General features: G+C 42.9%; 2 protein-coding genes across 2 annotated transcripts; both read left to right on the top strand.

Moving 5' to 3' along the window:
- LOC123453547 (cell surface glycoprotein 1-like) lies at positions 1-15,726 on the top strand. Its single transcript, XM_045130565.1, has 11 exons — positions 1-315; positions 1,119-1,276; positions 3,132-3,246; positions 3,478-3,651; positions 6,083-6,189; positions 7,445-7,500; positions 10,269-10,305; positions 11,047-11,122; positions 14,074-14,764; positions 14,817-15,161; positions 15,248-15,726. Exons 1-11 carry the CDS (start codon positions 1-3, stop codon positions 15,724-15,726), a joined length of 2,553 nt encoding a protein of 850 aa, XP_044986500.1.
- On the top strand, positions 14,833-27,690 carry LOC123453546. Its single transcript, XM_045130564.1, has 7 exons — positions 14,833-16,000; positions 17,203-17,348; positions 17,964-18,138; positions 18,572-18,655; positions 23,924-24,098; positions 24,784-24,912; positions 27,625-27,690. The coding sequence occupies exons 1-7, from the start codon at positions 15,726-15,728 to the stop codon at positions 27,688-27,690; spliced, it is 1,050 nt and encodes a 349-aa protein (XP_044986499.1). The 5' UTR covers positions 14,833-15,725.
- The last annotated feature ends 284 nt before the right edge of the window (positions 27,691-27,974 follow it).

The raw sequence follows: 27,974 nt of genomic DNA, 5'->3' as shown, positions 1-27,974 counted from the left end.
ATGCGCACACTCTCCGAGGCGGCCAGAGGAGCGGCTTCGTGGAACAGGCGACGGTCCTCAGGCTGCGGCCCACGGCGCGGAGCCCGGGTCTGGAGGAGGCCGGGAGCCGCGGGGCCGAGGCGCTGCGAGGATGCTGCGGCCGCCGGGCTGCCCGGGGCTCCGTGCGGCGAGGCCGGCGTCCCCGCACCGCGGGCCGGGAGACCCTGGGCTCGGACCCCCGCCGAGGTGCCGTTAGGGCCCCTCCCTGCCCTGCGGGGTGGCCGCTCCTGGGACGACCCCCGGGAGGAGGAGGAGAAGCCTGGGGACACCGGCCAGGTAAGCCCGGCCGCCCGGGACAACCTGGGCCACACCGCGACCCCACGCCCAGAGACCCTCCCCACGGCCGTCCTTGGCGGGACCCCGCAGGCTGCACGGGGGAGGAGGGGCAGCGGCACCCTGGGGACCTGGTCCTCTGCGGCATGCTGGAGCCAGTGTTCCTCCGAGGGCTCAAGGCTGCGGAGCAAAGTCCCCTGTCCTCAGGACGTGGGAGAAGCCGTTCCACCCGCCCCACGCCCCAGACCCCAGACCCCTACCCCGAGCCCCGCTATGCATGTGGAGATAATGGTCTGTGACCAGGATCAATAAGAACCGTGTCTGAGGTGGGGAATGCCTGACATCGTAGGTCAGAAAAAAAGCCACCCACGTGCACCCCGGAACCCGCTCCTCACACAAAGCACGGGGCAAATGACGTGCACACCTCACCGCCCCCCAGGTCACCGTTGCGGGCGCCCTGTGCAGGTGCGGGGCTGGCCCTCCAGGCCCCCAGGTGCGGCCGTGGTCACTGCGCTTGTGACATGACTCGTGTGCACGCGCATTGCCCGGCAGCCAGCTGCTCCTTCCACTTACTGAGTCAAAGGTCCTCCTTGAGCGTGGTTCTGGTGAAGTGGCAACCAGATTTGGAATTTTCTTAACGAGAAAGGACTCGGAGTGTGGCCCCAAGGCCACGAAAACCCGAGACCCATGGGGGGAGGGCCCCGTGAGGCCTTTGACCTCTATCATGAGGGGGTTTCAGGGTCCCGAAGGAGCCCAGAGCTCCAAAGCTCCTGCACCAGCCTGTGCAGGTCTTGCTTCTGCTGCAGGTGCCTAACACTGAGAGGAGCAAAACCCCGAAGTACCTCCAGGCCTACGAGCCTGTTGGGCAGTTCCACCAAGCCGCCAGGGAAGGCTCAGTAGACACAGTGCGGCGTCTGCTCAGGAGCGGAATAGTCAGTGTGAATGACACAGACAGAAGGAACAGGTAACAGGCCGGGAGGGGCAGGGGACTGCCCGGGTACTGGTCATCCTGGGAGAGTGATGTCACCTGCGTGGGTGGGATCATCCATACAGAGGACGTGGCTGCTCTAGAAGATCATCACACAGTCCATGCTGCCTTGCCGTCATGAGCACATCTTACTGAGTTTCTTTCGTGTGATTGTATTTTATCTTGTATAGTAATAAACTAGAAAAACAAAAACCCTTCCACTCACACTTGAGAAACATTGGCAGTTACAAGTGGCATTTGAATGCCAGAGATGCCAAAATGTGAGATGAAGAGCATCAGAGAATGCCTGGCAGGGTGGCCCTGGCCTACGATCCCAGCTACTAGGCGGAGATGGGCAACCGAGCTGACACTTTCTGACCTTAACAGTTATGGTTATTTAGGGCTGGAGAGAGGGCTTGGTGCGTAAGGCGCTTGCCTGCAAAGCCTAAGGCCCCATGTTCTACCCTTCACATCCCATGTTAGTCAGACACACAAAGGTGAGGCAAGTGCTGGTCGCTCACACATGCCCACTAGGTGGTGCAAGTCTCTGGGGTTCAATTGCAGTGGCTGAAGCCCTGGCAAAGCAGTTCTCTCTCTCTCTGTCTGTGTCTCTAGCTCTCTCTCTTAAAAAAATTAGAAAAAAATTACGGTTATTTAAATACATAAATCCTTATATCTGCAAAGTTAATTATGATTCTATTTCACATAACGGGATTGTTAGTTTTGTTTGTTTCTTTTTTCCATGTAGGGTCTTGCTCTAGCCCAGTCTGACCTGGAATTCACTATGTATAGTTTCAGAGTGGCTTTGAACTCATGGCAATTCTCCTACCTCTGCCTCCCAAGTGCTGGTATTAAAGGAATGTACCTCCACATCCAGGGAGCAAATGGTATTAGGTTTCATATCTAACAAACACTGAAGAGTTAGGTATCATAAACAAGTCTAGAGGCTTTGAGTTGATTCTCATTAGAGCATCCACTAACATTCTTTTTTTGTTGGTTTGTTTTTTGTTTTTTTGAGGTAGGATCTCACTCTGGCTCAGGCTGGACTGGAATTCACTATGTAGTCTCAGGGTGGCCTCGAATTCTCTGCAGTCCTCAAACCTCTGCCTCCCGAGTGCTGGTATTAAAGGCGTGCACAACCATGCCAGGCTCACACCAACATTCTTTATTGTAACTACTGTTCTCAATCCCCATTTTATGGAGGAAGAAAACATGAGTAGAGCTCCCAGAGAAGCCCCGATGTGCGGTAGGATTCGAATCCAAGCTCCGTTCAGTATAAAGGCTGCTCTGTGCAGGGACGCAGCACAGGTAGAGCCGTGTACTGTGACCCCAGGACCATGAGTCAGTAGATGGACAGACTGTGGGGATCTCTCAGCGGCTCAGAGTGTCTCACACAAGCACGAGGGCCTGAGAAGCCTGACACCGCTCCAGCGTGAGTCCCAGGCATCCACATAAAAGGGTGGGACTTCAAAGTGAATTCAGGCCAGCTTGGGCTAGCGTGAGACCGTACCTCAGAAAGGAAAAAACAAAAAAGAAAAGTAGCTAATCAAGAGATGGAGGGGTCCCATGAAGATCTCCTCCTGCCTCTACACTAGGGGGACTCAGGGTTTTGCATCAGCTGTACTTGTAACTCAGCACGCATGCGCGTGCATGCACACACACACACACACACACACACACACACACACACTACATAAAAGCACCCACAAACAAAGAGTAAATAAAAATAAGAAAATTCTAACACCTTCTCATGAAAACTCAGTGCACACTATCTGATTTTTATAATCATATTGATTGATGTGTTTTGACGTAGTGTTGTATAGCTTCCTAAAATGCCCTCTCATTTGCATAGAACTGCTCTTCATTATGCTTGTGCCTACGGCCACAGGGAAGTGGTGCATCTGTTACTCACCTATCAGCGCACCGTCAACATATTTGACAAGGAGCACTGCACTCCACTGATTAAGGTAACAGCCAACAACTTAAGCTTAGAATATCAAGGTGGGGGCTCACCCTGTGATCTCACCACATGAGAAACTGGGACAAGTAGATTTTGAATCCAGAAACATCTGGGCTTTATGAGGAGACCTCATGTCAACATTGGAACAAAACATGCTTAGAGGAAAAATGAATGTCTCATTTATAGAGAAGTAATTTTTATCTGGACGTCTTTAAATTGGGGAACTCTTTGTCCACAGGCTAGCCAGCGGGAGTTTCCATCGTGTGTCGATACCTTACTAGGCCATGGAGCAGATCCTAATGAGGCAGACATGTACGGGAACATCGCCCTCCATTACGCAGTTCTTAATGATGACTTAGAACTGGCATTTCTACTGCTTGCATACGATGCAAATATCGAGGCAAAAACAAAGGTAAGATGACACAACTCTATTTCCACAATCATTGAAATTGGTTTGTTTTAACAAAGGCACATGCTGCTCCATTTTTCATATGTGGCATCTCCAGTGTTAACAGTGAAATGTTTTGAAATTTTACTCCTGACAGATATTTCTTTCTTTCTTTCTTTCTTTCTTTCTTTCTTTCTTTATTTATTTATTTATTTATTTATTTATTTATTTATTTGAGAGAGTCAGACACAGAGAGAAAGACAGATAGAGGGAGAGAGAGAGAATGGGCGCACCAGGGCTTCCAGCCTCTGCAAACGAACTCCAGACGCGTGCGCCCCCTTGTGCATCTGGCTAACGTGGGACCTGGGGAACCGAGCCTTGAACCGGGGTCCTTGGGCTTCACAGGCAAGTGCTTAACTACTAAGCCATCTCTCCAGCCCAGATATTTCCTTTAATATTGGAACTTTTAAAGAAGTTTTAGTGGCTACAGCATTTTTTCTATGCATTTGTGGCAAATAGTTGAAGAGATATTGAATTTTCAAAGGTAAAACTTTCTTTAAATATGTTTTTCACCAAGGACTTTGCAATTACTGTAGAACAACACAGAACAGTAAACTTTGTCACTTAATATGAACAGCCATCTGATGGCTTCACAATGCATTGATTGAGAACTTGGGAAGATACCGGTGCAAATGGAGTGGAAGTTAATGTGTTGAAGAAATTCTTGTAGAGGGTGTTGGGCACCGTTTTCATTACACTTAGGTTGTTATCACTTGACTTTTTGCTAAAAGGAAGAAGAGTCCACATCACACACTTGCTTTTCCTTAAGCATGTGGAAATGTCCACAGCAGAGGGAAATCTTAAGAGCTGTGGGCTCAACGTGGATCATATATACACTGAGTTGCCTGCATGGCTCAAGTACACATTTGAACTGAAGGAAACTTCTCAAGAAACTTGCTATTAAAAATTGAGCCAGGCATGATGGCACACGCCTTTAATCCCAGCACTTGGGAGGCAGAGATAGGAGGATCGCCAAGAGTTGGAGGCCACCCTAAGACTACATAGTGAATTCCAGGTCAGCCTGAGCCAGAGTGACACCCTACCTTGAAAAACCAAAAAAAAAAAAAAAAAAAAAAAATGAACGCAGCCGGGCATGGTGGCGCTCGCCTTTAATCCCAGCACTTGGGAGGCAGAGATAGGAGGATCGCCAAGAGTTGGAGGCCACCCTAAGACTACATAGTGAATTCCAGGTCAGCCTGAGCCAGAGTGACACCCTACCTTGAAAAACCAAAAAAAAAAAAAAAAAAAATGAACGCAGCCGGGCATGGTGGCGCTCGCCTTTAATCCCAGCACTCAGGAGGCAGAGATAGGAGGATCCGTGAGTTTAAGGACACCCTGAGATTACATAGTGAATTCCAGGTCAGCCTGTGCTAGCGCGAGACCCTACCTTGAAAACGAAAGATTGAATGTAGTCTCCTGTGGCATTCTGGTGTTTGAGGAACACACTACTTATATGGTGGGGCCCATGTGAGATGCAGATGTCTAGGGACACGCCAGGATATTACCTCACACCTCCTGCTTTTCCTCTACAAATATTTGACATCATGACTCATGATTATTGTTAAGTATTGCAGGGTTTTCAACTTGATTTATATTAATTTATAAAGATAAATGATTGATGATAATGCATAGGAATACATTAGCCTACACTTTCTGTTAGAAGCTTGAAAATTGGATTGAAGTTTACAAGTTTGGGCTGGATCGATGTCTCAGTGGTTAGGGAACTTGCTTGCAAATCACAGCAAGACAGGTTTGACTCTCCAGTATTCAAGTAAAGCTAGATGCAAAAATAGGCACATGCGTCTAGAGTTATTATGCACAGGCCCAAGGCCCTGGAGTGCTCATTCTATCTGTATTCTCTTATCATTCTCTGTTTATAAATAAATAAGTAATTTTTTTAACAGAAGAGAAACTAAGGGCTGAAGAGATGGCTTAGTGATTAAGGCACTTGCTTGCAATATGTGGGAATGCATGTTCAAATCTCCAGGTCCCATGTAGCCAGATACACAGTGATGCATAAAAGATAAAAAGGTAGAACACTGTGTTCACATAGGTCTTGTTTTGGTTGAAAAAGATCATATGAGTCCCTCAAAGTGAAGTTCCGTAGAGGCAGTGGGTGTTGAGGTGAGTTCCTGGGAGAACTGGAGTGCACGTGTTGATACTGAGCAGGGGCAGCGCACGTCCCAGCGCAGGAGCGGCCTGTGTGCAGGAGCAGCTCGGGACGAGGACGAGAGGGACTTGTGAGTTACTGTCTACACTCCTCCTTGTGTTCAAGACCTCTTTCATGATCTGTACAGTTCAGTGGAGAAATGCATAAATTGTGTAAGCTGTAAATTATCTGTATTATGTTATTTATTTGTGTGCCTATTTATTGATTGATTTCTTATTTTTGTAGGAAGGCTTCACGCCATACCTCCTTGCTCTACAGGAAAACAAAGATCTTGTAGCAGAATTTTTGGAAGACATGGGTGCAGATATACATGCGGAGGAGCTGCTGGATAGGTATGGTTCCCTCTTGTCAGCTCTGTGCTGTCCTGAGTGGTGGCGCTCACGGAAGTCAGAAGCAGCGAGTTGGCAGGAGGAAGACTGACTCATCTCTCACGAACACAGAGGAAGCAATGCAAGGAAGGCTTAGCAAGAACAGTCACTGCTCAGATGAAGCGACAAGACATGCGTAGGAGGTTCCTGTCCCTTCTCACCCTGCTGACGCGGGGTCTTTGTGCTCTGCTTTGCTGGTTAGGGAGCTGAGACTTGGAGCAGGTCACGTTCTTTTAGATCACAGGGATCTCTTTCCTTCTGCATGCTCCTCTCTGCTTGTGACCCTTTCCCCTTCATTTACTCAAATTACACGGTGGTGAGCACAGAGTTGAGATCAGTCGACTCTGAGAAGACTGAGGGCTGGAGACAAAGGAAGCCGGGCTCAGGGCTCTTAGCTTTGCTGGAGACCCTGTGAGTGATGGCCCTTTGGTCATGGCTCTCCAGAGCAAATTTCCATCCCAGTGGTGAAGCCCAAAGTGGAATCTAGGAGCAGCCAGGAGAGGGGAGCAGTCGTGGGGTGTGCAGCCCTCCTGGGAGTTGTGGCAAGGGTGTGCGCTGTAAGAACTCAGCATGACAGATACACGGTGGTTGAGCGTAGACATAGTGAGATTATAGTTTCAACGTCCAATCTCCAATTTCCTGCTAAGAAACATCTTCAAAATGCCCAGAATGCGCTGTGCTGTGAGTGTGGTGGCAGGTGATGCTGACAGGCAGAAATTCATCTCATTATCTCCCACACCAACTGTGTGGGAAGCGGGCTAGGACTCCCAGAAATGCCTACGAGGCTGAGCCCATGGTGTGGTGTGGTTCTGTAGGAATCTGGGACAGTCCTTAGTTCCTCCTGAGTAAATAGAAGTACAAAGAATTGTGTGTTGCAAGTAGGGAACTCTCAGTCCCTGCAGCCACAGAAAGAAAATGCACCGAGAAGCAACCAGCCAGGAACACTGACAGCAAGAGTGTGACCACGGGGAGTGAGCGCTTCAGATCCTCCTCTTTCCTCTGTGTGTGGGGGTGAGGGGATCTCCCTATGTGTGTCTCTGTGTACGTGAGTGTCATGTGGGTGTGGTTTTATGTTTTAATGAAGGGGAAAATTCTGTTCCTTTCTTTGACATAAGAGGAGAAAGTAAGGAAAGCCATCATCAATCACAACTAATTGCTGAAGGACACATCGTCAGTTGTTTTTAATAAATGCTTCAAAATCACTATCATTTCTTTTTAGAAACCACCGTAAGATACACCACAGGACGATGTGTAAGCATACAGCACGACCTCCAGGTAAGAATGCTTTATTATTATTATTTTATTATTATTATCATTATTATTATTATGACAGAGAGGAGGAGGAGAGAGAGAGTGAAAATGGGCATGCCAGGGCCTCTGGCCACTGCAAACAAATTTCAGATGCATGTGCCACCATGTGTATCTGGCTTATGTGGGACCTGGAGAATCGAATCTCAGTCCTTAGACTTCTCAGGTGAGCACCTTAACCACTAAGCCATCTCTCTAGTCCCCGATTGTTTCTTTTTTCCCCATACTGGGTGTAGATGCAGGGCCTCACCCATGTGAGGTCCTTGCTCCACCACTGACCCACACCCCCAGCTCCGGGGAAGAATGCTGACGTTCATTTACGCCTGGTGCTCTGAATTTACATGGGAAAACAAATACCAATTTAAATCATTATACATTTTGTTCATTTCTTTACCAAGTGACTGGAGGTTCACAGTGATTTAAGAAATTCTTCTTAGATAATTCAAAATCAGACAGTTTTTGGTTGATTTTTGATTCCTGAAAACAAACTTAGACACATAGATACAATCATTTACAAGTATGAGAAAGATGTTAAGTATTTGAGAAAGATGTTAAACATTTTGTGTTTCTTTTGCCGTTATTACAAGGTGAAAAGGGTGTAAAAATGTATTTTAAGGGCTGGAGAGATGGCATAGCGGTTAAGCGCTTGCCTGTGAAGCCTAAGGACCCCCGTTCGAGGCTCGGTTCCCCAGGTCCCACGTTAGCCATATGCACAAGGGGGCGCACGCGTCTGGAGTTCGTTTGCAGAGGCTGGAGGCCCTGACGCGCCCATTCTCTCTCTCTCTCCCTCTATCTGTCTTTCTCTCTGTGTCTGTTGCTCTCAAATAAATAAATAAAAAATTTAAAAATTTATAAAAAAAAATGTATTTTAAGCCCATGTGTATAATAAATACATTTATTTTGTACCTGATGATTATTACACTACAATTATGATTTATCAGTGAAGTGGTTTCTCTGCAGTTGCACAAAGAATTTTTATAATGATTGCATCTGTAAAATACTACTTGATGACATCATGAAGCCATGAATACCTTCAAATGGTATCTGTGGCATACAGTAAGATACAACATGAAACACTTTTCTGATTGATTGCTTGTTCCGACTATTACAATTGTATGGTATAACTTTTAACCTCTCAGTCTGCACAGACCTTGCTTTTTTTGTGGACTAAATTAGAATATGGTGCCACTTATTTAACATGCTGAAAGTATACTTTTCAGGGAGATCTGCCACATCATGTGGGCTGACAAAGATCACATCATGCAGGAACACATCACATTCTACCAAGTCTGTCCAGATGTGTTAGTAGTAAAGAAACACTCTTGAGAATTTGCACTTTTAAAAACTGTCTACAACTTCTTTCCTACCTACATTTCCACTGGAAATAAATAAGACCAGGAAATAAATGTTGTAGATAAATTGTAATAATCTTTTGCCATTCATGGGTATGCAGAGATTCAATGTTTTTATAAGAGGGCTTATTTTCTTAGGTACTATTTTGTTAATAACACCTTCTTCACTATCTCTGGTGATCAGTATTGGCTGTTGGCTCAGGAAGTGCTCCACCATGAGCAACCTCAGCCTCGACTATAGTTTTGGACAACCCTCGACTCTCGTCATTGGAATACCAGGAAGGTCTCACTGGGCGTGTGTGTACTTCAAGTGAAGTGAGAATGAGTTATTTTTTCTTTTAGTGAGAGCCAGCTGCTGGCCTGGGACGAGCGCGTGCGTGGATCCTTGCGTTTTATGTCAGGCGGTTCTCTGTAGGCTTGTCGCTCTTGTCTCCAGTGCCTCCCTCACCGTGTCTCGCTGTGAGATCACCGCTCAGCGGTCTTCACCCCAAAGGCAGCGACCCCTCCCGGAGTTCTTTTCATTGATTTATGTATTTACTTGCACACGTGCAGAATGAAGGGAAGCTAACAGTGACTCTTGCCCCTGCAAGAGAATGTCCATGTTGCATTATGTGACTGCAGAAAGGAACCCGGGCTGGCTGGCTTTCCAAACGAGCAACTTTCACCCCTGAACTAAATCGCCTTCAATGGTTCATTTAAAGGGAGATTAAGTAGAAGATGAGCGTACATCAAATAGGGAGCAGAGCTAGAGCTACGCACTTCCACTAGCATCTTTCCCAGAGGAGGTGTCGGGAGGGTAAGCACTCTGCCTTCTTGAGTTTTGTCGCACTGACAGCTGGAGATTCATTTCAAACAGGAACATTGGTTCCTTGTCTGTTTCCTATTTTTTTATGCTAAACTGCACAGTGACTATAGTTCTCCTTCCTTGTGAGAGACTTTCATCCTAAAGTGAGCAATTTCAGTGGACGAGCTGGAGATAATTTTCTCGGGCCAACAAAGAACATAGAAATGTTCCTCAAGCCGTCAAGTCCAGAACAACAATGTGCCATGCTTGATGCTTGATGCTGTTACCTTGTGATGGGGATTCTGCTGGCAGAGCCCCTGTGTCAGGTGACAGTGCTCAGTTAGGACGGCAGTCCTTGCTCACAGCAGCTCACTTCCACGTGTTAGTCCTTCCTTGATTTCTTTCTTCTCCTTACAGTTTTTCATTACACAAAGAAAAGGAAGTAAGACTTCAGAGCATTACCACCTGCCTCTTAATATTCTAATGAAGTCTCACTCTAGATTCGTGTCTATTAATGTCCTACCAGTACATCCCTCCCGTAATTTCACTATGATCCATTTTGTATTGCTGTTGTACAATGTACTTTCCTTTCTCTTCAGAAGCAGCTCGCAGTACTTCTCCCAGCTTCTCTCGCAGGTAGGATTTCTCTGCCCTTAAATACTCTGGAGTCATGGACAACACACAGAGGAGGCACTCGTGATCATTGAGTGTTCTTGCAGATACACATCATGCTACGTGCTTCGTGTGTGTTAGCTTGTAACCGTCACAACAGGCTTACAAAGCATCTGTGCTTCCTGACCTGTTTTTCATGAACTCTGTAGCTATGAAGGGAGTCCTGAGAAGGTGGTTGCTGTTTTGGTAACTTCATGATTTAATTTTAGAAACTGAGAAACTTCCCAGTCTCTGAAGCATGTTAAAGATACTCCCAGGCGGGTTGTCTGTAGCAGACAGGCTTGTGGTATTGTCGACCCCATGCCTCTATTTACAGACATGGATCTACAATTAATCTTTACAAGGAACAGACAACTGGGAGGGCCTACTTTGTCTTTCTGCCTTGTTTTAGTAAGGGATTTGCTCCCGTTTAAATGACAAATGTGCAAGGTCCACTTAGGGGGTGTTCCGTTAAACCTTCCAGAGAAGTACTTGATACAGACACTCAGTGCAGACTCTGCCAACATGCGGGCTGTAGGTGTTCTGGGTGGTCTCCATTGAACTCCCGCATAGTCAAGTACGTAAAGGCGTAACTATCTAAAACCTTTTAAAAGCCAGCTTTTCTTACATAAATGAAGAACTCTTACTTATTATGCAGACAAGTGACCTTTTACCGAACTTTATTTTAATAACCAAAGTTACTCATCGTATGCTCTCCCTCTGAAGGGCGACCAACAGACGCGCTCCTTATGCTCCTGAAACTAAAAAGAGAGACAAGAAAGATGATGATTTTAATGCCCAGGTAAAATGCCCCTTTCTGAAATTAATTTTTTTTGTTGTGAATTTTGTTTTGATAGTGATTACTTTTAAAATCCAGCAGTTGTCTGCCCAGTATCATTTGTTTGGAAAGTTGTAAAGTTAAGACCAATTTAATTATTTATTACATTGATAAAATTGAATGTGACTAGTACAAACATTGGGGTAGTTGTGGATGAGGAAGAAAGTGAGTTTGAAAGTCCACAGGTACTGGAAAATTCAATGAGGAATACTTGGCCCACAGTACAGGACATTTACTATTCTGTGAAGGATTATTTGGAGAAATGTACTTTACAGGGCTTTTTACATTACACTGACATGACCCATGCCTAAATAAATCTACCAACTAATTAAACACATGCTCACACACGCATGAGCGTGCCAGTGTCTTATGCCACTCCAATCAAAGAAACGGACTCTGAAGGCAGTCTTCTGGCTGACTTTAGACGGGTAACTGAGGAAGTCAACCCATGTAAGCGTTTTTAATCACTGAGCTGTTGCTTGCCCCCCCCCATTAAACCTTAATAAATCTAATTATCAATGAATGCAACTCTAGAAATTCCCTGAGGCCTGGAGTCTCATCATAAGACCTCTAGCTTTTAAAAGAACCTCTTCCCAATTTTTTTCTTTGCCTGTCTATTTAGTCTAAGAGTGCTGCAGAGGTGCCTTAAGTACCTTAATACGATGAGGTTAAGGCACTTGTCTGGAAAACCTGTGGACCAAGGTTCAATTCCTAATTACGCATGAAAGCCAAGTGTAAAAGGTGGCACCTGCATCTGGAGTTTTCTTGCAGTGGCAAGAGGCCCTGATGTGTGCCCATTCTCTATCTGCCTGCTCTTATCACTCACTCTCATTCATAAATAAATAAATAAATAAATAAAATATTTAGACTAACATAGTTAAGAAGTTCCAGAAAGTTAAACATTTAGTCGATCAAAATCTACATTACATAGGGGCTGTCCCATGTTTTCCATTTGATTCCATGAAGAGTGTGTTTGACTCTGTAACTAAAGAAAACATGTTTTGCTTTGCATGGTGTCTCATGCCTTTAATCCCAGCACTTGGGAAGGAGAGGTAGGGGGTTCACTATGAGTTCGAGGCCCCCCTGAGGCTACATAGTGAGGTCCAGGTCAGCCTGTACTAGATAGGAACACTACCTTAAAAAAAGGAAACATTTTGGATACTTCCTTAAAATGTTGCTCAATGATCTCCATATTTTATTATGTATTAGGTTTTATAATGCATGATGTCTTTTCATATGTAGCATAAAAATTTGTAAATTTGTTGTTTGACTCTTATTAGAATGTTGAATTGTGACACACACACACTGAGATATTAAGACTTTCAAAGGAACTAGATACAGTATTTCAAAGCAATCCCAGCCCCCAAGTAGGAATTAATTGGTTTGCAAAGCTCACATTTCCTAAATTTATTGGTTTAATCACATAGGGTAATTTATCTGATTCAGTGTTACAGAATTTCATCATTTTGGGTGACTTAAAATGCTGGGTAGAGCCTGTAAAGGGCTTTGAATCATCCAGAATTTGTTGGCCTTGAAGGCAATTACGTGTGTGTGTGTGTGTGTGTGTGTGTGTGTGTGTGTGTGAAGCTCATGTCATGTTTGCATTCAAGCGGAAGTTACAGAGAACACCCAGCTTCCTGCTTTTATAGCAGGTCCACTTAGGATGTTTCTTGAGACCCTGTTTCTCCTTTAAATCTGAAGCTCTTGTCTGTTAGCAAGCCTCAGCAGTTCTCCAGTATCCGCCTGCTACAGACCGGGGCTGCAGATGTGAATGACTGTGCCCAGCTTTTCATGTGGGATTGGGGGTTTGAAATTCACTGTCTGTCAGGAGTGGCCCTAATGCTTAAATAGCAAACACTCTTAACCACTGGCTCATCTCCCCAGCCCAGGAGTAGAATGTTACAGCTATAAATGTGAAATGTGGAAGGCCTCTCCATGCTTATGCCCAGCATATCCACGAGGCCTCTTGTGGGTACATACTGCTTCATGCATTTCAAGAATCACATTCATTTATTTGATATCCCAGGATCCTGATAAAAAAAAAAATGTAAAAGTCATTGTAGAAAAGGGATTAACCAGGTGCAGGAAGGAATGGTTTCTTCAGTTCCTGAAGGCCTCAAGCTGCCTTCACTAAATTGAGCTCTGTAATGTGAAATTGGGGTCCTAATGGAAGAAGTTGAATTTTGTCTTTTTAATACCTTTACTCCTGTCCCACTACACAGAAGCTGACCATGTTAGGTGAGTAGAACACAGCAGAAGAAGACGCAGAATGAAGTGTGTCCTTTGTTGAGAACCCTGAACACTCTGGTTCTTTCACTTGAGTAGAAATGAAGCAGAATTTATTTTTAAAAACTCATAATGACTTAAAATGGCAAAATCAATGTGAGACACAAAAAAGTGTTGTAGGGTTGGAGAGATGGCTTAGAAGTTAAGGCATTTGTCTATAAAGACAAAGGACCCAGGTTCAATTCTTCAGGACCCACGTAAGCCAGATGCACAGATGGCACATGTGTCTGGAGTTTGTTTGCAGTGTCTGGACACCCTAGTGCACCCATACTCTATGAATATCTGCCTGTGGCTTTCTGTCCTTCTCAAATAGATAAAAATTAAAAAAATACTTTTGTTTAGTGTGATTAAGTCAAGGAAAGGAATTGACCAGTGATAAAACTAATGAATGCTGGCAGGCGTGGTGGCACACACCTTTAATCCCAGAACTCGGGAGACAGAGGTAGGAGGATCCCCCTGAGTTTGAGGCCACCCTGAGACTACATAGTGAATTCCAGGTCAGCCTGGGCTATAGGGAGACCCTACCTGGAAAAAGACAATAACAAAAAAAGAGAAAGAAAAAGGAAACTTAGGAAAGCTATAAAATTTCTTTTTATCAAAAAGTAATACAACTGAAACTGTCATTAAAGGTTGAAAGAATGGAGAAGGAAAGTGCACGGAAGGTACTGAAAGGCTCAGAGAAGTTACATTGTAGACCTGCAGCTACTGCTTCTGCTGCTGCCGACCCTGCTGCCGCTGGTTCTGGTACCACAGCTCCTGCCTCTACTGCTGCTGCTGATGACACGGATCCTCCTGCTCCTGTCCCTCCTGCTTCTCCTGATCCACTTCCTACTCCTGCCTCCACTACTCCTGATGGTAATCCATTTGATTCTCCTGCTCCTTCTGCTCATGATACTCTGGATGGTCCTCATACTCCGGATGCTCCTGAAACTCCAGATGGTCCCGATACTCTGGATGTTCCTGATACCCCAAATGGATCTGAAACTCCAGATGGTCCCGATACTCTGGATGTTCCTGATACTCCAAATGGATCTGAAACTCCAGACGGTCCCGATATTCCTCATGATCCTGATGCTCCAGATGTACCTGACACTCCAGATGTTGCTGGTACTCCGGATGATCTTGATACTCCAAATGGACCTGAAACTCCGGATGGTCCCGGTACTCCAGATGAACCTGAAACTCCATATGATCCCAATAATACATGGGATGTTCCGGATACTCCAGATGATCCTGATATTCCAGATGGACCTGAAACTCCAGATGGTCCTGATACTCTGCATGATCCTGAAACTCCAGATGAACCTGATACTCCAGATGGTACTGAAACTCCAGATGGTCCCAATAACTCTGGATGGTCCTGATACTCCAGATGTTCCCAATACTCTGGATGTTCCTGATACTCCAGATGATCCTGGTATTCCAGATGGACCTGAAACTCCAGATGGTTTCGATACTCCGCATGATCCTGATGATCCAGATGGTGCTGATACTGCAGATGATCCTGATACTCCAGATGGACCTGAAACTCCACATGGTCCCAATACTCCGGATGGTTCTGATACTCCAGATGAACCTGAAACTCCAGATGGTCCCAGTACTCTGGATGATCCTGATACTTCAGATGGACCTGAAACTCCATATGGTCCCAATACTGGGGATGTTCCTGATACTGCAGATGATCCTCATACTCCAGATGGACCTGAAACTCCATATGGTCGTGAAACTTGGATGGTCCTGATACTCCAGATGGACCTGAAACTCCAGATGGTCCTGACACTACAGAATATCCTGATATTCCAGATGAACCAGAAACTCCATATGGTCCCTATACTCTGGATGGTCCTGCTACTCTGGATGATCATGATACTCCAGATGGACCTGATACTCCAGATGTTCCCGATACTCCAGATGGTCGTGATGCTCTGAATTGTCCCAATACTCTGGATGGTCCCAAAACTCTGGATGATCCTGATAATTCCGCTGATCCTTCTACTCCTGCTCCTCATTCTTCTCCTATGTATCTGCACCTTCTCTTCCTCTTCCTCTTGCTTCTCCTGTTCCTCCTGCCCCTGCTATTCCGCCTGCCCCTGCTGTTCCTGCTCTTCCTGGTGATGCTGTTTCCTGACCCTCCTCATGCTCCCCATGCCTCTTCTGCGCCTCATACACCTGATGGTCCAGATACTTCCGAGGGCTCAGATACTCCTGATGGTCTGGATACTCCCGATGGTTCCAATATTCCTGATGGTCCTGAAACTCCTGATTTTTTCCAATACTTCTGATGGTCCTAATACTTACAATGGCCTGCATACTTATGGTGGTCTGCATATTTCTAATGGTCACAATACTTCTGATGATCTGGACACTTCTGATGGTCCCTATGCTCAGGATGACCCTGATTCTCTTGCTCTTCCTGCTGGCCTACTTAATCCTCCTTTTTCTGTGGATTCTGATGTTCCTGCCCCTCCTCCTGTTACTCCTGCTCCTGCTGATGCTCCCACTTCTCCTGATGTGGCTGACTGTGAGGATGGAGAACAAACTGTACAAGCGGTCAAAGTAAGATGATGGCAATAATGAAAGGTGGGATCCAGATGTTAGGAAGAACATGTAGATTTTCTTTTTATGACCCTCAGTTAATCCTTTAGTATAATAATATTTTCCACCTCCATCCATTTCTTGTATAATTCATAATTTCAGTGTCTTTAGAGTTAAAGAAATTTCCACATATATATGTATGTATGTGTATATACACCCAATTTTTGTCCGACCATCAGTAGATTGATGTCTAAGGAGATTTTACCTTTAGTTTGTGTTACGTGGATTAGAAACCATGACATGGAATCTGGAGGTGTTGATACAACTTCTCAAAGAATCCATTTGGCTAGCTAGGTGTTGTAGAGCACGCCTTCAGTCCCTGCACATGAGAGGAGTGGGAGGTAGAAGAGGTCGCTGTGTGTTTGAGTACAGCTCGAGACTGCATACTGGGTGGCAGGAAATCTGAGCTGAGAGCAAGACCCAACCTTGAAAAGTCACACACATACACAAAACCCACATCCATGAATGTGAAAAATAGGCCATACTGGAGCAAGACACAGTGGTGGTTATGAGGGTGGGATTGAATTGAGGGTGGAGGGGAGAAAAACACCACATTGAAATCCAATTCTTTTCACTATCTGATCATGTTTAGTCAGTTAAATCAGAATGGAATTGCTGACTATTGATTATTCTGGAGTAGTACTAAAAGGCAATAAATATCTTAATGGAATTTCACATGCAAATGATGTGCTGACAAGAAACTATCAGGCATGGAGGGATTTGACTTAACTTATGTAATTAACAGCATTCAGACAACACTAGAGAGATTTGTGTCATTCTTTGTGCTTTTTGTAATGAGTAGCAATTACTTTACATGAAGAAATGGCTTAGCAGCTAAGTGCTTGCCTTTGAAGCCTAAGAAAACCTGTTCACCTCCAGGTCCACATACAGGTGCAGTGACTCAAGCATGCAGTGCTGCGCATGCACACAAGGGGGCAGTGCATCTGGCATTGGCTCCCACTGGCTGAAGGCCCTGGAGTGTCCATTCTCTCTCTATTGCTCTTTCTTTCTGCTCGCCCACCTAATAAATAATAAAATTAAAAAGAACTGTTAAAATTGAGACATATGTAAGTAGGGGAAATGTGTGTAATTTTCCCAAGTTGTTTTGAAAGCTTGATGAGTAGAATTAATAGAAAGCATTGTTTTCTATGATTAACTTGCAGAAAGGAAAGAGCCTGTCCTTTGGAGAAAGGAAACAAAAGTGAAGTTACAAAAAGCCAATTGAGAGAATTGGTGAGAACACCAGCACCTGAGACATCTACTGCAGAAATGGACGCACTGATGGAAATCAGTGGTTATTCCACATCAGGTGAACTCCAGCACACAGGGAGCAGGCTTAAGTGGGGAGCAAGGGAATCAAGCCAGTATGGCAGCCTTTTCGAGCAAGCATCTTTACCTTATAGAACATCTTCCCGGCCTATCGCAATCTGTTTCTTAAAGAATCTACCTGAACTTATACCTATTATTTATCAAGGATTCTCCACTAGACTAAGCTAGACGAGAGCCAAGCTCTCATATGTTGAATTAGCTATGCTTAAAAATATGTTGCACATGGGCTGGAGAGATGGCTTAGCGGTTAAGCGCTTGCCTGTGAAGCCTAAGGACCCCGGTTCGAGGCTCGGTTCCCCAGGTCCCACGTTAGCCATATGCACAAGGGGGCGCACGCGTCTGGAGTTCGTTTGCAGAGGCTGGAAGCCCTGGCGCGCCCATTCTTTCTCTCTCTATCTGTCTTTCTCTCTGTGTCTGTCGCTCTCAAATAAATAAATAAATAAATAAAAATTTAAAAAAAAAACATGTTGCACATTATGCACACACCATCAGTAGACCTTTCCTCAGAGCATGAAAGAAGGAATCTGAAAATGTATATTCCACATACATAAAATGTATTCTTGTGTTTTTTACCTTCCATTTCTCACTGATACAGATTCCACTATCAGAATGGAAAACCAGTGTAAAGTATTTCCATACAGAAGTCTAATGGAAGTTAGTAATAGCGAAAATGATGTAACTGTAATAGAAATTGAAGAAATGGTGAAACCTAAAGTTTTCTTGCAAGAAAATCCAAAACTAGGAACAACCCATAAGAAATATATTATAAGGTATAATATCCTACTTCTATTTCTTTATTTGTTATTTGTTTGTTAAATATGATAAGTATATTTGAAAGAGAGATAAAAAGAGTGATATATATATGGAGAGAGAAAGAGAGAGAGAATGGGTGCACCTGTACCTTCAGCTGCTACACATGAACTCAGGATTCATGGGCCCCTTGGGGATCAGGCTTACATGTGTCCTGGGGAATCAAACCTGGGTTCTTTAGCTTTGTAAGCAAGTGCCTTAACTGCAAAGCCATCTCTCCTTGTGGAAGTGTGGGAATGTTGCCAAATTATAATCTTGTCAGAGAATGAAATAGTAGAAATCATTGACTCTTATGAATCTCTTAAAGGAGTGAACCCCCTGCCCTCTGGCAGATGAAAGGAAAAGTAAAAATAGCAAATTCACTATAAGTAAATCCATCTTTGTTTCAACCAGTGAAGGGTCTGCTCTTGAAATGGATTCTGTGTCGCAAGTTGGCGGCAGTCCCATGCCAGGTAATCAACACCACACTGGGAGAAGGTAAGACCACTGACTATTCCTTCCCCTGGACAGGAGTTTGACCCTGCTCAGTTTCTCTCGATATTGCACTCTTCATTCATGTGCTCTTCATTCAAAGTAGGAGTGTGCTCAGCTCCATCACATTGCTGAGCGGTGGAGGAAGATGGACCCCAGGCACATTGATGAGCAGGAGCACTGATGATGGAAGCTTGGCTGTAGTGGATAATGACACCTAACACCTTAGACTGCGTTTCCTCAGAAAAGCATTTGAGAACTAGTTAGAAAGTGAAGGGAAATGGAGAAAGGAAGAGGTTTCTCTTTTTACATCATGCATTTGACCGATGATTGGAAGCTGTTGGAAGTGATCAGGAGAGAGGGAAGGGCGTATTTCTGTGATACCTGTATTTGTCTTCCGGTGTTAGAAATCTTGGTCCATCCAGTTTAATGCCCATTCCTGTGCACATATTTCTGCATCTGCATGCATGCTCACACAGAAGTTAACATCTACATGTGAAGGAGAACATGCAGTGTTTGATTTTATGGGTCCAAGTTACCTCTTTAGGTATGTTTCCCACTTATGTCCATTTTCCAGCATATCTCAGGAGGTCATTTTCTTTACAGTTATATAAAATTTCATTTGTATATGTGCACCATATATTTTTGATCTAGTTATCCGTTGGTGGATATCTGTGATGACTGCATTTATTATTTTGAGTGAAAGTGGACAGGAGACCATGAGATGGAAGCAGAGATGTGGAGCAAAGGTGTCGAAAGTCCATGAGGATGTTAGGGGAAGGGAGGCCAGGTGGAGGGGGACACAACTCTAGAGATGCCGGTGGACAGAATAGGTCTGAAGAAAACAGAAATAGACTGTGTTTAACAAGCACCACAGTAAAATCTAATTCTTTGTTTTGTAATAAAAATAAGAAGCCTTCCTGGGTGGGATGGTGGCACACACCTCTAATCCACCGCATCCAAGGCAATGGTAGGATGATCTCCTCGCATTAAAGGCCACATTGAGACTGCAAAGTGAATTTCAGGTCAGCCTGGGCTAGAGAGAGACCCTACCTTGAGAAACCCAAAGTTAATCAAATAAAAAAATAAGAAGCCTTGATTCATTATATCTGGGCTTGTTTAGTCAGGCAAGGAGAGTTTGACTTGTTATATAATTAAAATCATAGACTACTGGACATGATTTTATTATTCTTTGTGCTTTTTCTAATCAGTAGCAGTAATAGAAAAGGTTCTTTAAAATGAGAACTTTAAACACATTAATAGGTGTGTGCATTCTTCAAAGAGAGCGAGGATGTTAGTGTATGATAGAGAAGTTAACTCTGGACAGTCTATCAGAGAGCAGAATTTAGAGTTATAAAATTCACCATTTAGTATTCTTTTTTCTCTAAAAGTTGAAGTGATGAAGGTTACCAGTTTTCAACCTTCTTCAGCAATAAATCCATGGCCAAAGAGTAATAAATCACCCATTTGTGAAATTAGAATGAAAAACTTATTTTTTAAAGGTAAAGTTTCATTTAAGATAAGGATATAAACAATCTGTATATCCACATGCCAGTTGATTTCTATAGCCCTCAATGAAATGAGTAGAAAGGAAACACTTGTGTGATTATCTTATGCTTTCATGAGATCTGCCTTAACTCAGCTGCTTTTCTTTATGGAGTCTCTTTCAGGTATCTGTTTATTTTACTCTCACTTTGATAGGAATAAGCATTTTGTTTGCCCTGTTACCTTCCTATATCATGTATGAGTGAAATATATTTAAAATGTTTACTTGTTTTACCTATAAAAAACGATTTCAAATTATGTCTATACATAAAGACAGGGAACAAAACTACATGAGCTCATCCCCGAGACATGTTTAGCATAGACATGATGACATCATGGCCCCTGGGGCAGAAGATTATCCTCACAACATGTTTTCCAACAGGAGATTTCCACCCAGATGTGGACCTCAGTTGCACAGCCCCACGACAATATGATGCATATTCCTCTACAGGGGTTGGTACAAGCAAAATAGGTACAAATTAAGGTATATCAGTGTCTTCCTCAGTCAGCCACAGTAATAAAAAGAAATGTATAAAGGGAATAGAAATGAGGGGGCGGAGGGCCTTAATAGGATGGTATTTTATATACATAAGTAAAAGAACAGATAATGGGGGTAAAAAAAGGCCTAACTTAAGTCAGGGGAAGAGATCGAGTAAAAGAATGGTACAGGGAGGGCTAATCAAAATCTTGAGAGGATATAAACAAATCATATGGAAACCTACTTTTTTGGACAATGGATCACACAGGAGCCATAGATTGTTATTAGAAAATTTTCAGTGCCAGGGATGGAATACCTTCCAGTGAGTTGTTGGTCAGGGAGGTCACTGATACCCCCAAAACATTACAGGCCATTGCTGAGGCCCTTGGTTTCCCACTAGGAATAGATGGTAGTACTGTATTGCTGAAGACTCCACATACTTGGCCTGCAAGGTCACTGAGAAATCCTTCTGGAGCTGAGCTAAAATCCTCTTCCATGTAGACCAGCTGACAGAAAGCTGGAAAATGCCACGCTGCATGCAGTTCAATGGAGGAGAGAGAAATCAACAGTGAAGATACTCAACAGTGGACACTACAAGCCTTATATTTGGCCAGCCAGGCCAAATGAGCCAATGGGTGTAATAGTAGTATATCTGTTATGTGGGAAACCAACTGCCCTCTAATTTGACTGGAGGCCTGCTCCAAGGGAGGAAACACATCCCTGTTACTGAAAACCTACAACAGGGGTGGTCATGAGCCCTTAGGCGTGTAGTCTGCTGCTGTCTGGCTAAATGTATATACTATATACTATATACTATGCTCACCAAACTGCCCAGTCAGCACTTATCTTAATGTTCATACACATATATAAATGCTTCTCTTACTTTTAGTTATAGAAGCTTCTCTTTTCAGATAGCAGTAACCTTGGGATGAGTCAGAAGGCACCAAAGTGCTGAGAAGTGACAGAGGAGTTCTAAGCACTGCAATATCTCTATCACACCTTCCAAGGCTCAGGGTCCATTGCAGAAGAGGTGACGGAAAGAATGTAAGAGCCAAACACCGGGTAGGACTCCTTACAACGTGCTCTTCCAGACACAAATGGCCTGGATATCCATAACCTCACAGTGCCTGACACTACCTACACAAGACCATCATAATAGGAGTAAAAGATCATGACATCAAAATAAAAGAGAAACTGATTGAGACAGGGAGGAGATATGATGGAGAGTGGAGTTTCAACGGGGAAAGTGGGAGGATGGAGGGAGGGAATTACCATGGGATAATGTCTACAATCATGGAAGTTGTCAATAAAGAAAAAGGTGGAGCCTTAATGGAGGAAGTGAGTCACTGAGGCGGGCCATGAGGTTTTATAGTCTGGGCTCACTCACTGTTCATGCCCTGTCTCCTGGGTTGAAGCCAGCCTGCCTTGCCTTCTTCATCATGATGGATTGTAGCCCTGAAACTTTAAGTCAAAATTAATGTTTTTCTTCTTTAAAAAAATTTGTAAAGGTTATAAGGGAGGGAAGAGAGGAAAGGTCTTAAGGGGATGTTACTGTATATATGTAAGTAGAAGAACAGATAACAGGGAGGGGACCAGCCTTAGCAATGTCAGGGGGAGAGATTTTATAAAAGAAGGTTGGGGGAGCGGGCCAATCAAAATTCAAGATATTCTCAATAAGACATATGAAAATCTACTTTCTTGAATAATGGCACATCCACAAGCCAGAAATTATTACTAGAAAATGTTCAGTGCCAGGGGTGGGATACCTTCCAGTGAGTTGTTGGCCAGTGATGTTAGAGAAGCTTCTCTTTTCAGATGGCATTGACCACTGGGAAGGCCCAAAAGGCAACACAGTGCTGAGAAGAAGGGATGGAGGAGTGTCCAGAAAATTAACAGTACTGAAGGATCCACCTTCATTATTATTAAAAATAGTTATTGGTACTCTCTCTATGACCTTATGCTTTCAAAGTCTCAAATCAGGGGCAATACATTCAGCACATGAATTTAGAAATCAAACGTAAGTTAGTAAATTTCATCCTATTGGATTTAAATATTATCATTTTTAAATATCCATTGCTAATGCCCACTAAATTCTCATTTCAGTTTGTTAGCTGAAAAATATGAGTTTGGCTTGGCATTGGAGTATGAAATTGATGAGATCAACAAGAACCCCAGTCTTTTACCCAACATTTCCCTAGGATTTTACTTTTTTTAACAAATGCTGATCTAAACAATTTTTTACAGAAATTTATCTTTAGGCACAGAAAATTAGTTTCTTTGGTGTCGTAACTATGTGTGTACCGGCACTTTATGTGAAGTAACAATTTCAGGCAAAATGTGGTCAACATCTTCAAGGTTGGCCCCAATCTTTTGAATGGACTATACTCCACAGAGGAGGTTGAGTGGGGATGTTTCCCGGGTTGCCCTTCTTATGAGCCTTGGAAAAGAAAAAGGAGGAGAAGGAGTTTAAGCATAGGCTCTCCTGTGAGTCTTGAAAGGTTAATTACCAGAGACAACGTAGCATCAAACTACTGACACAATTCCAGTGTTAAATTGAGTTGCATGTCACTCCTGTCCTCACATTGCTTCATTTTTTCTGTGTCCTGTAGCTTATCTATGGACCATTTCAACCTGTGCTGAGTGACCACGAAAAGTTTCCCTATCTATATCAGATGACCACCAGGATACTTCTCTGACCCTTGCATTCGTCTCTTTGATGATTCATTTCAGCTGGAAGTGGGTGGGACTGGTCATTTCAGATGATGAAAAAAGCTTGCAATTTCTATTAGACTTGAGACAAGAAATACAAAGAAATGGAATGTGTGGTGCTTTTTGTGAATGTAGTCCCTGTAACCAATCAGTTGTACTTGACAAGAACTGGAATATATTAAAAGCAAATAATATATTAACTGGAATATATTAAAAGCAAGTGTTATCACTTATGGTGACTTTAGTACTATTCTAGGAAAAACAAGTAGAATATGGCAATATTTGGGCACAGGGAAAATATGGGTGACCACCACACCGTGGGATGCTCTCTCAAGCATGACAGCTTTAAACCTTGACCTGTTCCACAGGACTTTCAATCTTTCTCAGCACCATCCTGGTGTTTATGGTCTTCAAAAATGTATCCAAACACTGAAACCATCCAAGTACGCAGAAGACATTTCTTTGGAAAAGTTGGGATGATTGTACGTTACTTGTTAAGTGTCACTGTCTAAATGTAAAATCCTATGTAACTATTCATACAGCATATCATTGGAATTGTTCACACGGCACACTTTCAGTGTGGCCATGAGTGGGGAGGGTTACCATGTATACAATGCTGCCTATGCAGTGGCCTACTGCCTCCATGATCTGCTGCTTCAACAAGTAGATATCCCACATATGCCTATTGACAACAGACCTCAGAGTGACTGTGGGAAGGTAAAGAATCCTTCAAGATTGATATGTAGTGACTTCACTATGGTTATTTATAGATTATCCCAGACCTGATCAATCCAAATTGTCAAGAAACCTTTCTTCAAATATAAGAATTTATACATTTTAACATCTGAGCATATTAGATGTGGGTTTTCTCATAAAAAGTAGGGTAATCAATGACAACAGTATGAAATGTGTGTCAATGATGATTGTGACAGAAGGCATTAACATACCCACTTGTTTTCAATATTTATATTTAACATTGAGTCCCATGGATACTCAGTGGTGAACAGAGAGAACTTCTCTCTCTTTAAGTAGAAAAATATATGCATCAACATGATGTCTACCATGTATAAGTTTTTTTAAGTAATTCAAAACAAATTAAATGTAATCATGTCCTTAATTTCTTAAATATGCTCTGAATGTAATCATGGAGGTAAGTAGGGTTAATAATTATCTCACTCTCATGTCTATTTTTGGATAGATTTGTTTGGGGCATTTTTCATAAGACACACTAATTTCAAAACCTACTGGTAACATTAATTATTTATTAAATTTTTATAGTAGTTGTTTTTCACAACTGTATCTTTGAAAGTGAGAGATTAATGAATTTGTGAGGCAGTCTTCTCTTCTCATTTTCTACCCTAGTGTGGCCATGCTTATTTATAAAATAATCTGTCCCTTTCAGCTGAACCATCTTCTAAAGAATATGAAATTTGCCACCCTGGTTGGAGACCTAATGAATATGAATCAGAGAGGGAAATCAGACCCAGAGTATGACATTTTTAACTTATGGGATTTTCAAGAAAGCTTTCAGGTAAAGGTGAAAATAAGACAGCATTCTCCATATGTTCTGCAAGAACAACAACTACATTTATCAAAGGATGTGATAGAGTGGACCACAAGAAGTAGACAGGATAGTTATATTTACACATAGCATAAATAAACCAAACCTTATAATGTATTGTGTATAATTGCAGGACTTTTATAGGTACAACATAATATCATTTGTGGACTCACTTTACACTTTTTAGATTGTCTTATTTTTAAAAAATATTTTATTTTTATGTATATATTTAGTTGATAGAAAAAGAGGGAGAGGGAAGGAGGGAGAGAGAGAGAGAGGGAGAGAATGGGTACACCAGAGCCTCCAGCTCCAGCAAAGAGCACGTGTACCACCTTGTGCATCTGGCTAACATGGGTCCTAGGGAATTGAACCTGGGTCTTTTGGCTTTGCAGGGAAACTCCTTAACTGCTAAGCCATCCCTTCAGCCCTCTTTCTTGTTTTTCTATTAGAAGAGAAGCGGAAATATTTTTCAGTTTTTTCCTACATATTCATACATGTGTGATATGCATTATACAAATGGTATATGTCCATTCTATTCAATTTTAAGTACATGAAAAATAGATTTACTAATGGATTAATATGCCAGAGCATGGCTGCTATGAAAGGAGTAGTTAAAACCTCTATGGACTACTGATCATTTGATTTTCCTCAGATTCTTCCCTCTGTGTGTAGTGTAACTTGCACGCCTCAGTTCAGGAAAGCCCATCAGGAGGGGAAAGCTCCCTGTTGTTTTAATTGCAATGCCTGCCCAGAGAATGAGATTTCCAATGACACAGGTACACATTAGGAGAAATTCTACAGACTGTGTATTTCCTCCCTAAAACTGACTCGGACCTTGGAAGGATCTGGAAAACACCCGAAGAGATTTTAAAAAGTCTTCATTTAATAATGACATTTACATCATCAAAAATATTGCAAATATAAATGACCCTGACCTTCTCCTAATACCATTATCGATAATACTTTTGCCATTAAACTCTTTTGAGTTCAAAATAGTAATGATAGAAGTTTTATCCCTGATACTGTATTTTGCATATGGGATTACCTGTATGTACATGTGATTGCCACTGGACCCACATGTTTCCAATGAAAAACATGAATCTAGACTTCTGTGGTGGTTCAAGACTTTAATTGTGATTGAGGTAGGAGGGTTTGTGAGTTCAAGGCCTAAGGCTGCAGAGGGTGTTCCAAGTCACACTAGGCTAGAATGAGACCATACCTCCAAAAGATTATGAAAACCAGAGCATGAATCTTCTAAAGCCATATCTTCCCAGTACCCAGCAAAGTTACTGACACAGGTCAGATGCTCAGAAAATGCTTTTCTTCCTTAAGAAATATATGATTAGAGCCAGGTGTGGTCTGTCATACTTTACTTTCCATACTCCCAAGGAGAAGATAGGAAAATCTCCATGAGTTTGAGGCCAGTGGAACTACAGAGAGAATTCTAGGTCATCTTCATTATATTGAAACCCTCCCTCAAAAACCTGTTAAAAATAAATTTAAAAAAATTTTTAAAAGGAAGGAAGGAAGGAGTGATTTAAGGAGCCAACATGCTGTGGTGAAACATGTACTACTTGTATGTAATGGGTTTCATGTTGACCTGTAGTTGTCAAGTGAATAGAAAAATACCATTTTACCAATTCTGAGTATTTCTATAATTATGCATTAAATTACTCCCATATACCTATGAAATGATATGATATCTATGGATAAACAAATGAGATAATCTGAAGGTTACTTTGGAAAGTGATTTTTTAATAACTGAGGAATTTACTGCATGAACCTATTGCATATTAGCCATACTCCTATTGAGTTATCATCTTAATGCTCTCTTCCCCCAGCTTTATTCCATTGAGGATCATCCACATTGCAGCTATTGGTATCAATGTGGGGTGATGACTGTGCTAATCAGTCTGTGGTGGGCACAATGCATAACCATATGCCTTTCCATCCTATGGCTTTAACTTCCTTTCAATCCCCTCTTTTGTAATGAACCATGGTCCTAGAAATTATGTCATATCTCCTTTTCTGCTCAGCTCTCAGCAGCCTCTGATATTTCCTTTGGTGAATGCTGAGTCTCCTCCACCATCTCTCTGGGGAGTCTCTTAGTCTAGCAGTAGGAGAAGCACTCATATTTAGTCCAAAGTGTCCTCTGTAATATTTCCTGGGCTCTGGGAGATGTGGTAGAGATGACTAGTCTCGTGCTAGTCAGTTGACTTTCTTGGCTTGTCATACTATTGGATTCTGAGTCTTGTAGGTATGTCATGCTATATTTGAAAAGAAGATTCTTTAATCAAGAGTGAGAGTGGCATGTATCAAACTGGATAAGAATAGACTTTTAGATGACATATTGACAGGCATATCTTTATATAAAAAAACTATGGAAACTTCCCTCTAGGGTTTATGACTTTATAAAATATAGGCTTCCTATTTGGTACTAAGTACCAAGTATGAATTCCTCTTACCCCCCTCAGGCATACCTCATCTTCAATCAGAGAGAAATCCTCTGTGCCACTAATGTACCAGTGTGCACATCTTGCCTTGGAGGTTGATTTTGTATTTTGTAGGCCCCACTGCTAGATCACACTGTTGGTGGCCATTATCCCCCAGCAGCAGCTCATATAGCAATTTTCAGCAGTATGAGAGTAACCTAGCAGAGATACGGCTTCCACTCACTTCCAGCAAGATATCTCCGTGTCCTATGACCCCAGCCTGTGGACTCATCAGAAGCAGGATGTTGCAATTTAGATCAGGTGTGTACCCCAGCTATTTAACAATGGTCTGCATTGTTTGAAGAACATGGTGGGCCTCTGTGATGTTAACACAATTCTGGCACTGATATGTGTGTGTATGTATATATATGTATCTCTGCTGTTCTATTTTTCCCTAACACAGGCCCCTGCCAACCTTTACACCCTACTGATTCATTCCCTCCACTTGCCTGCTGAGTATCCCCTCCTCTGATCCATCTAAACTTCCTCTCTCTCCAAGGGTGCTGCAAGGCAGGAAGTAAAGCTGGGATGGTAATGGCA

The sequence above is a fragment of the Jaculus jaculus genome, chromosome 12, assembly GCF_020740685.1.
Source record: "Jaculus jaculus isolate mJacJac1 chromosome 12, mJacJac1.mat.Y.cur, whole genome shotgun sequence".
Taxonomy (NCBI): Eukaryota; Metazoa; Chordata; class Mammalia; order Rodentia; family Dipodidae; genus Jaculus; species Jaculus jaculus.
The sequence above is the reverse complement of the archived record's forward strand: the minus strand, read 5'-3'. Positions and strand labels throughout refer to the sequence as shown.

Excerpts from the sequence above, each read along its gene's own strand:
- LOC123453547 (XM_045130565.1), top strand. The coding sequence starts at position 1 with ATGCGCACACTCTCCGAGGCGGCCAGAGGAGCGGCTTCGTGGAACAGG. Across the intron at positions 316-1,118 it reads AGCCTGGGGACACCGGCCAG|GTGCCTAACACTGAGAGGAG; the intron begins GTAAGCCCGGCC and ends CTTCTGCTGCAG. Across the intron at positions 6,190-7,444 it reads GCGGAGGAGCTGCTGGATAG|AAACCACCGTAAGATACACC; the intron begins GTATGGTTCCCT and ends ATTTCTTTTTAG.
- LOC123453546 (XM_045130564.1), top strand. The coding sequence starts at position 15,726 with ATGGTCCTAATACTTACAATGGCCTGCATACTTATGGTGGTCTGCATA. Across the intron at positions 18,656-23,923 it reads CAACACCACACTGGGAGAAG|CATATCATTGGAATTGTTCA; the intron begins GTAAGACCACTG and ends CTATTCATACAG. Across the intron at positions 24,099-24,783 it reads CTCAGAGTGACTGTGGGAAG|CTGAACCATCTTCTAAAGAA; the intron begins GTAAAGAATCCT and ends TGTCCCTTTCAG.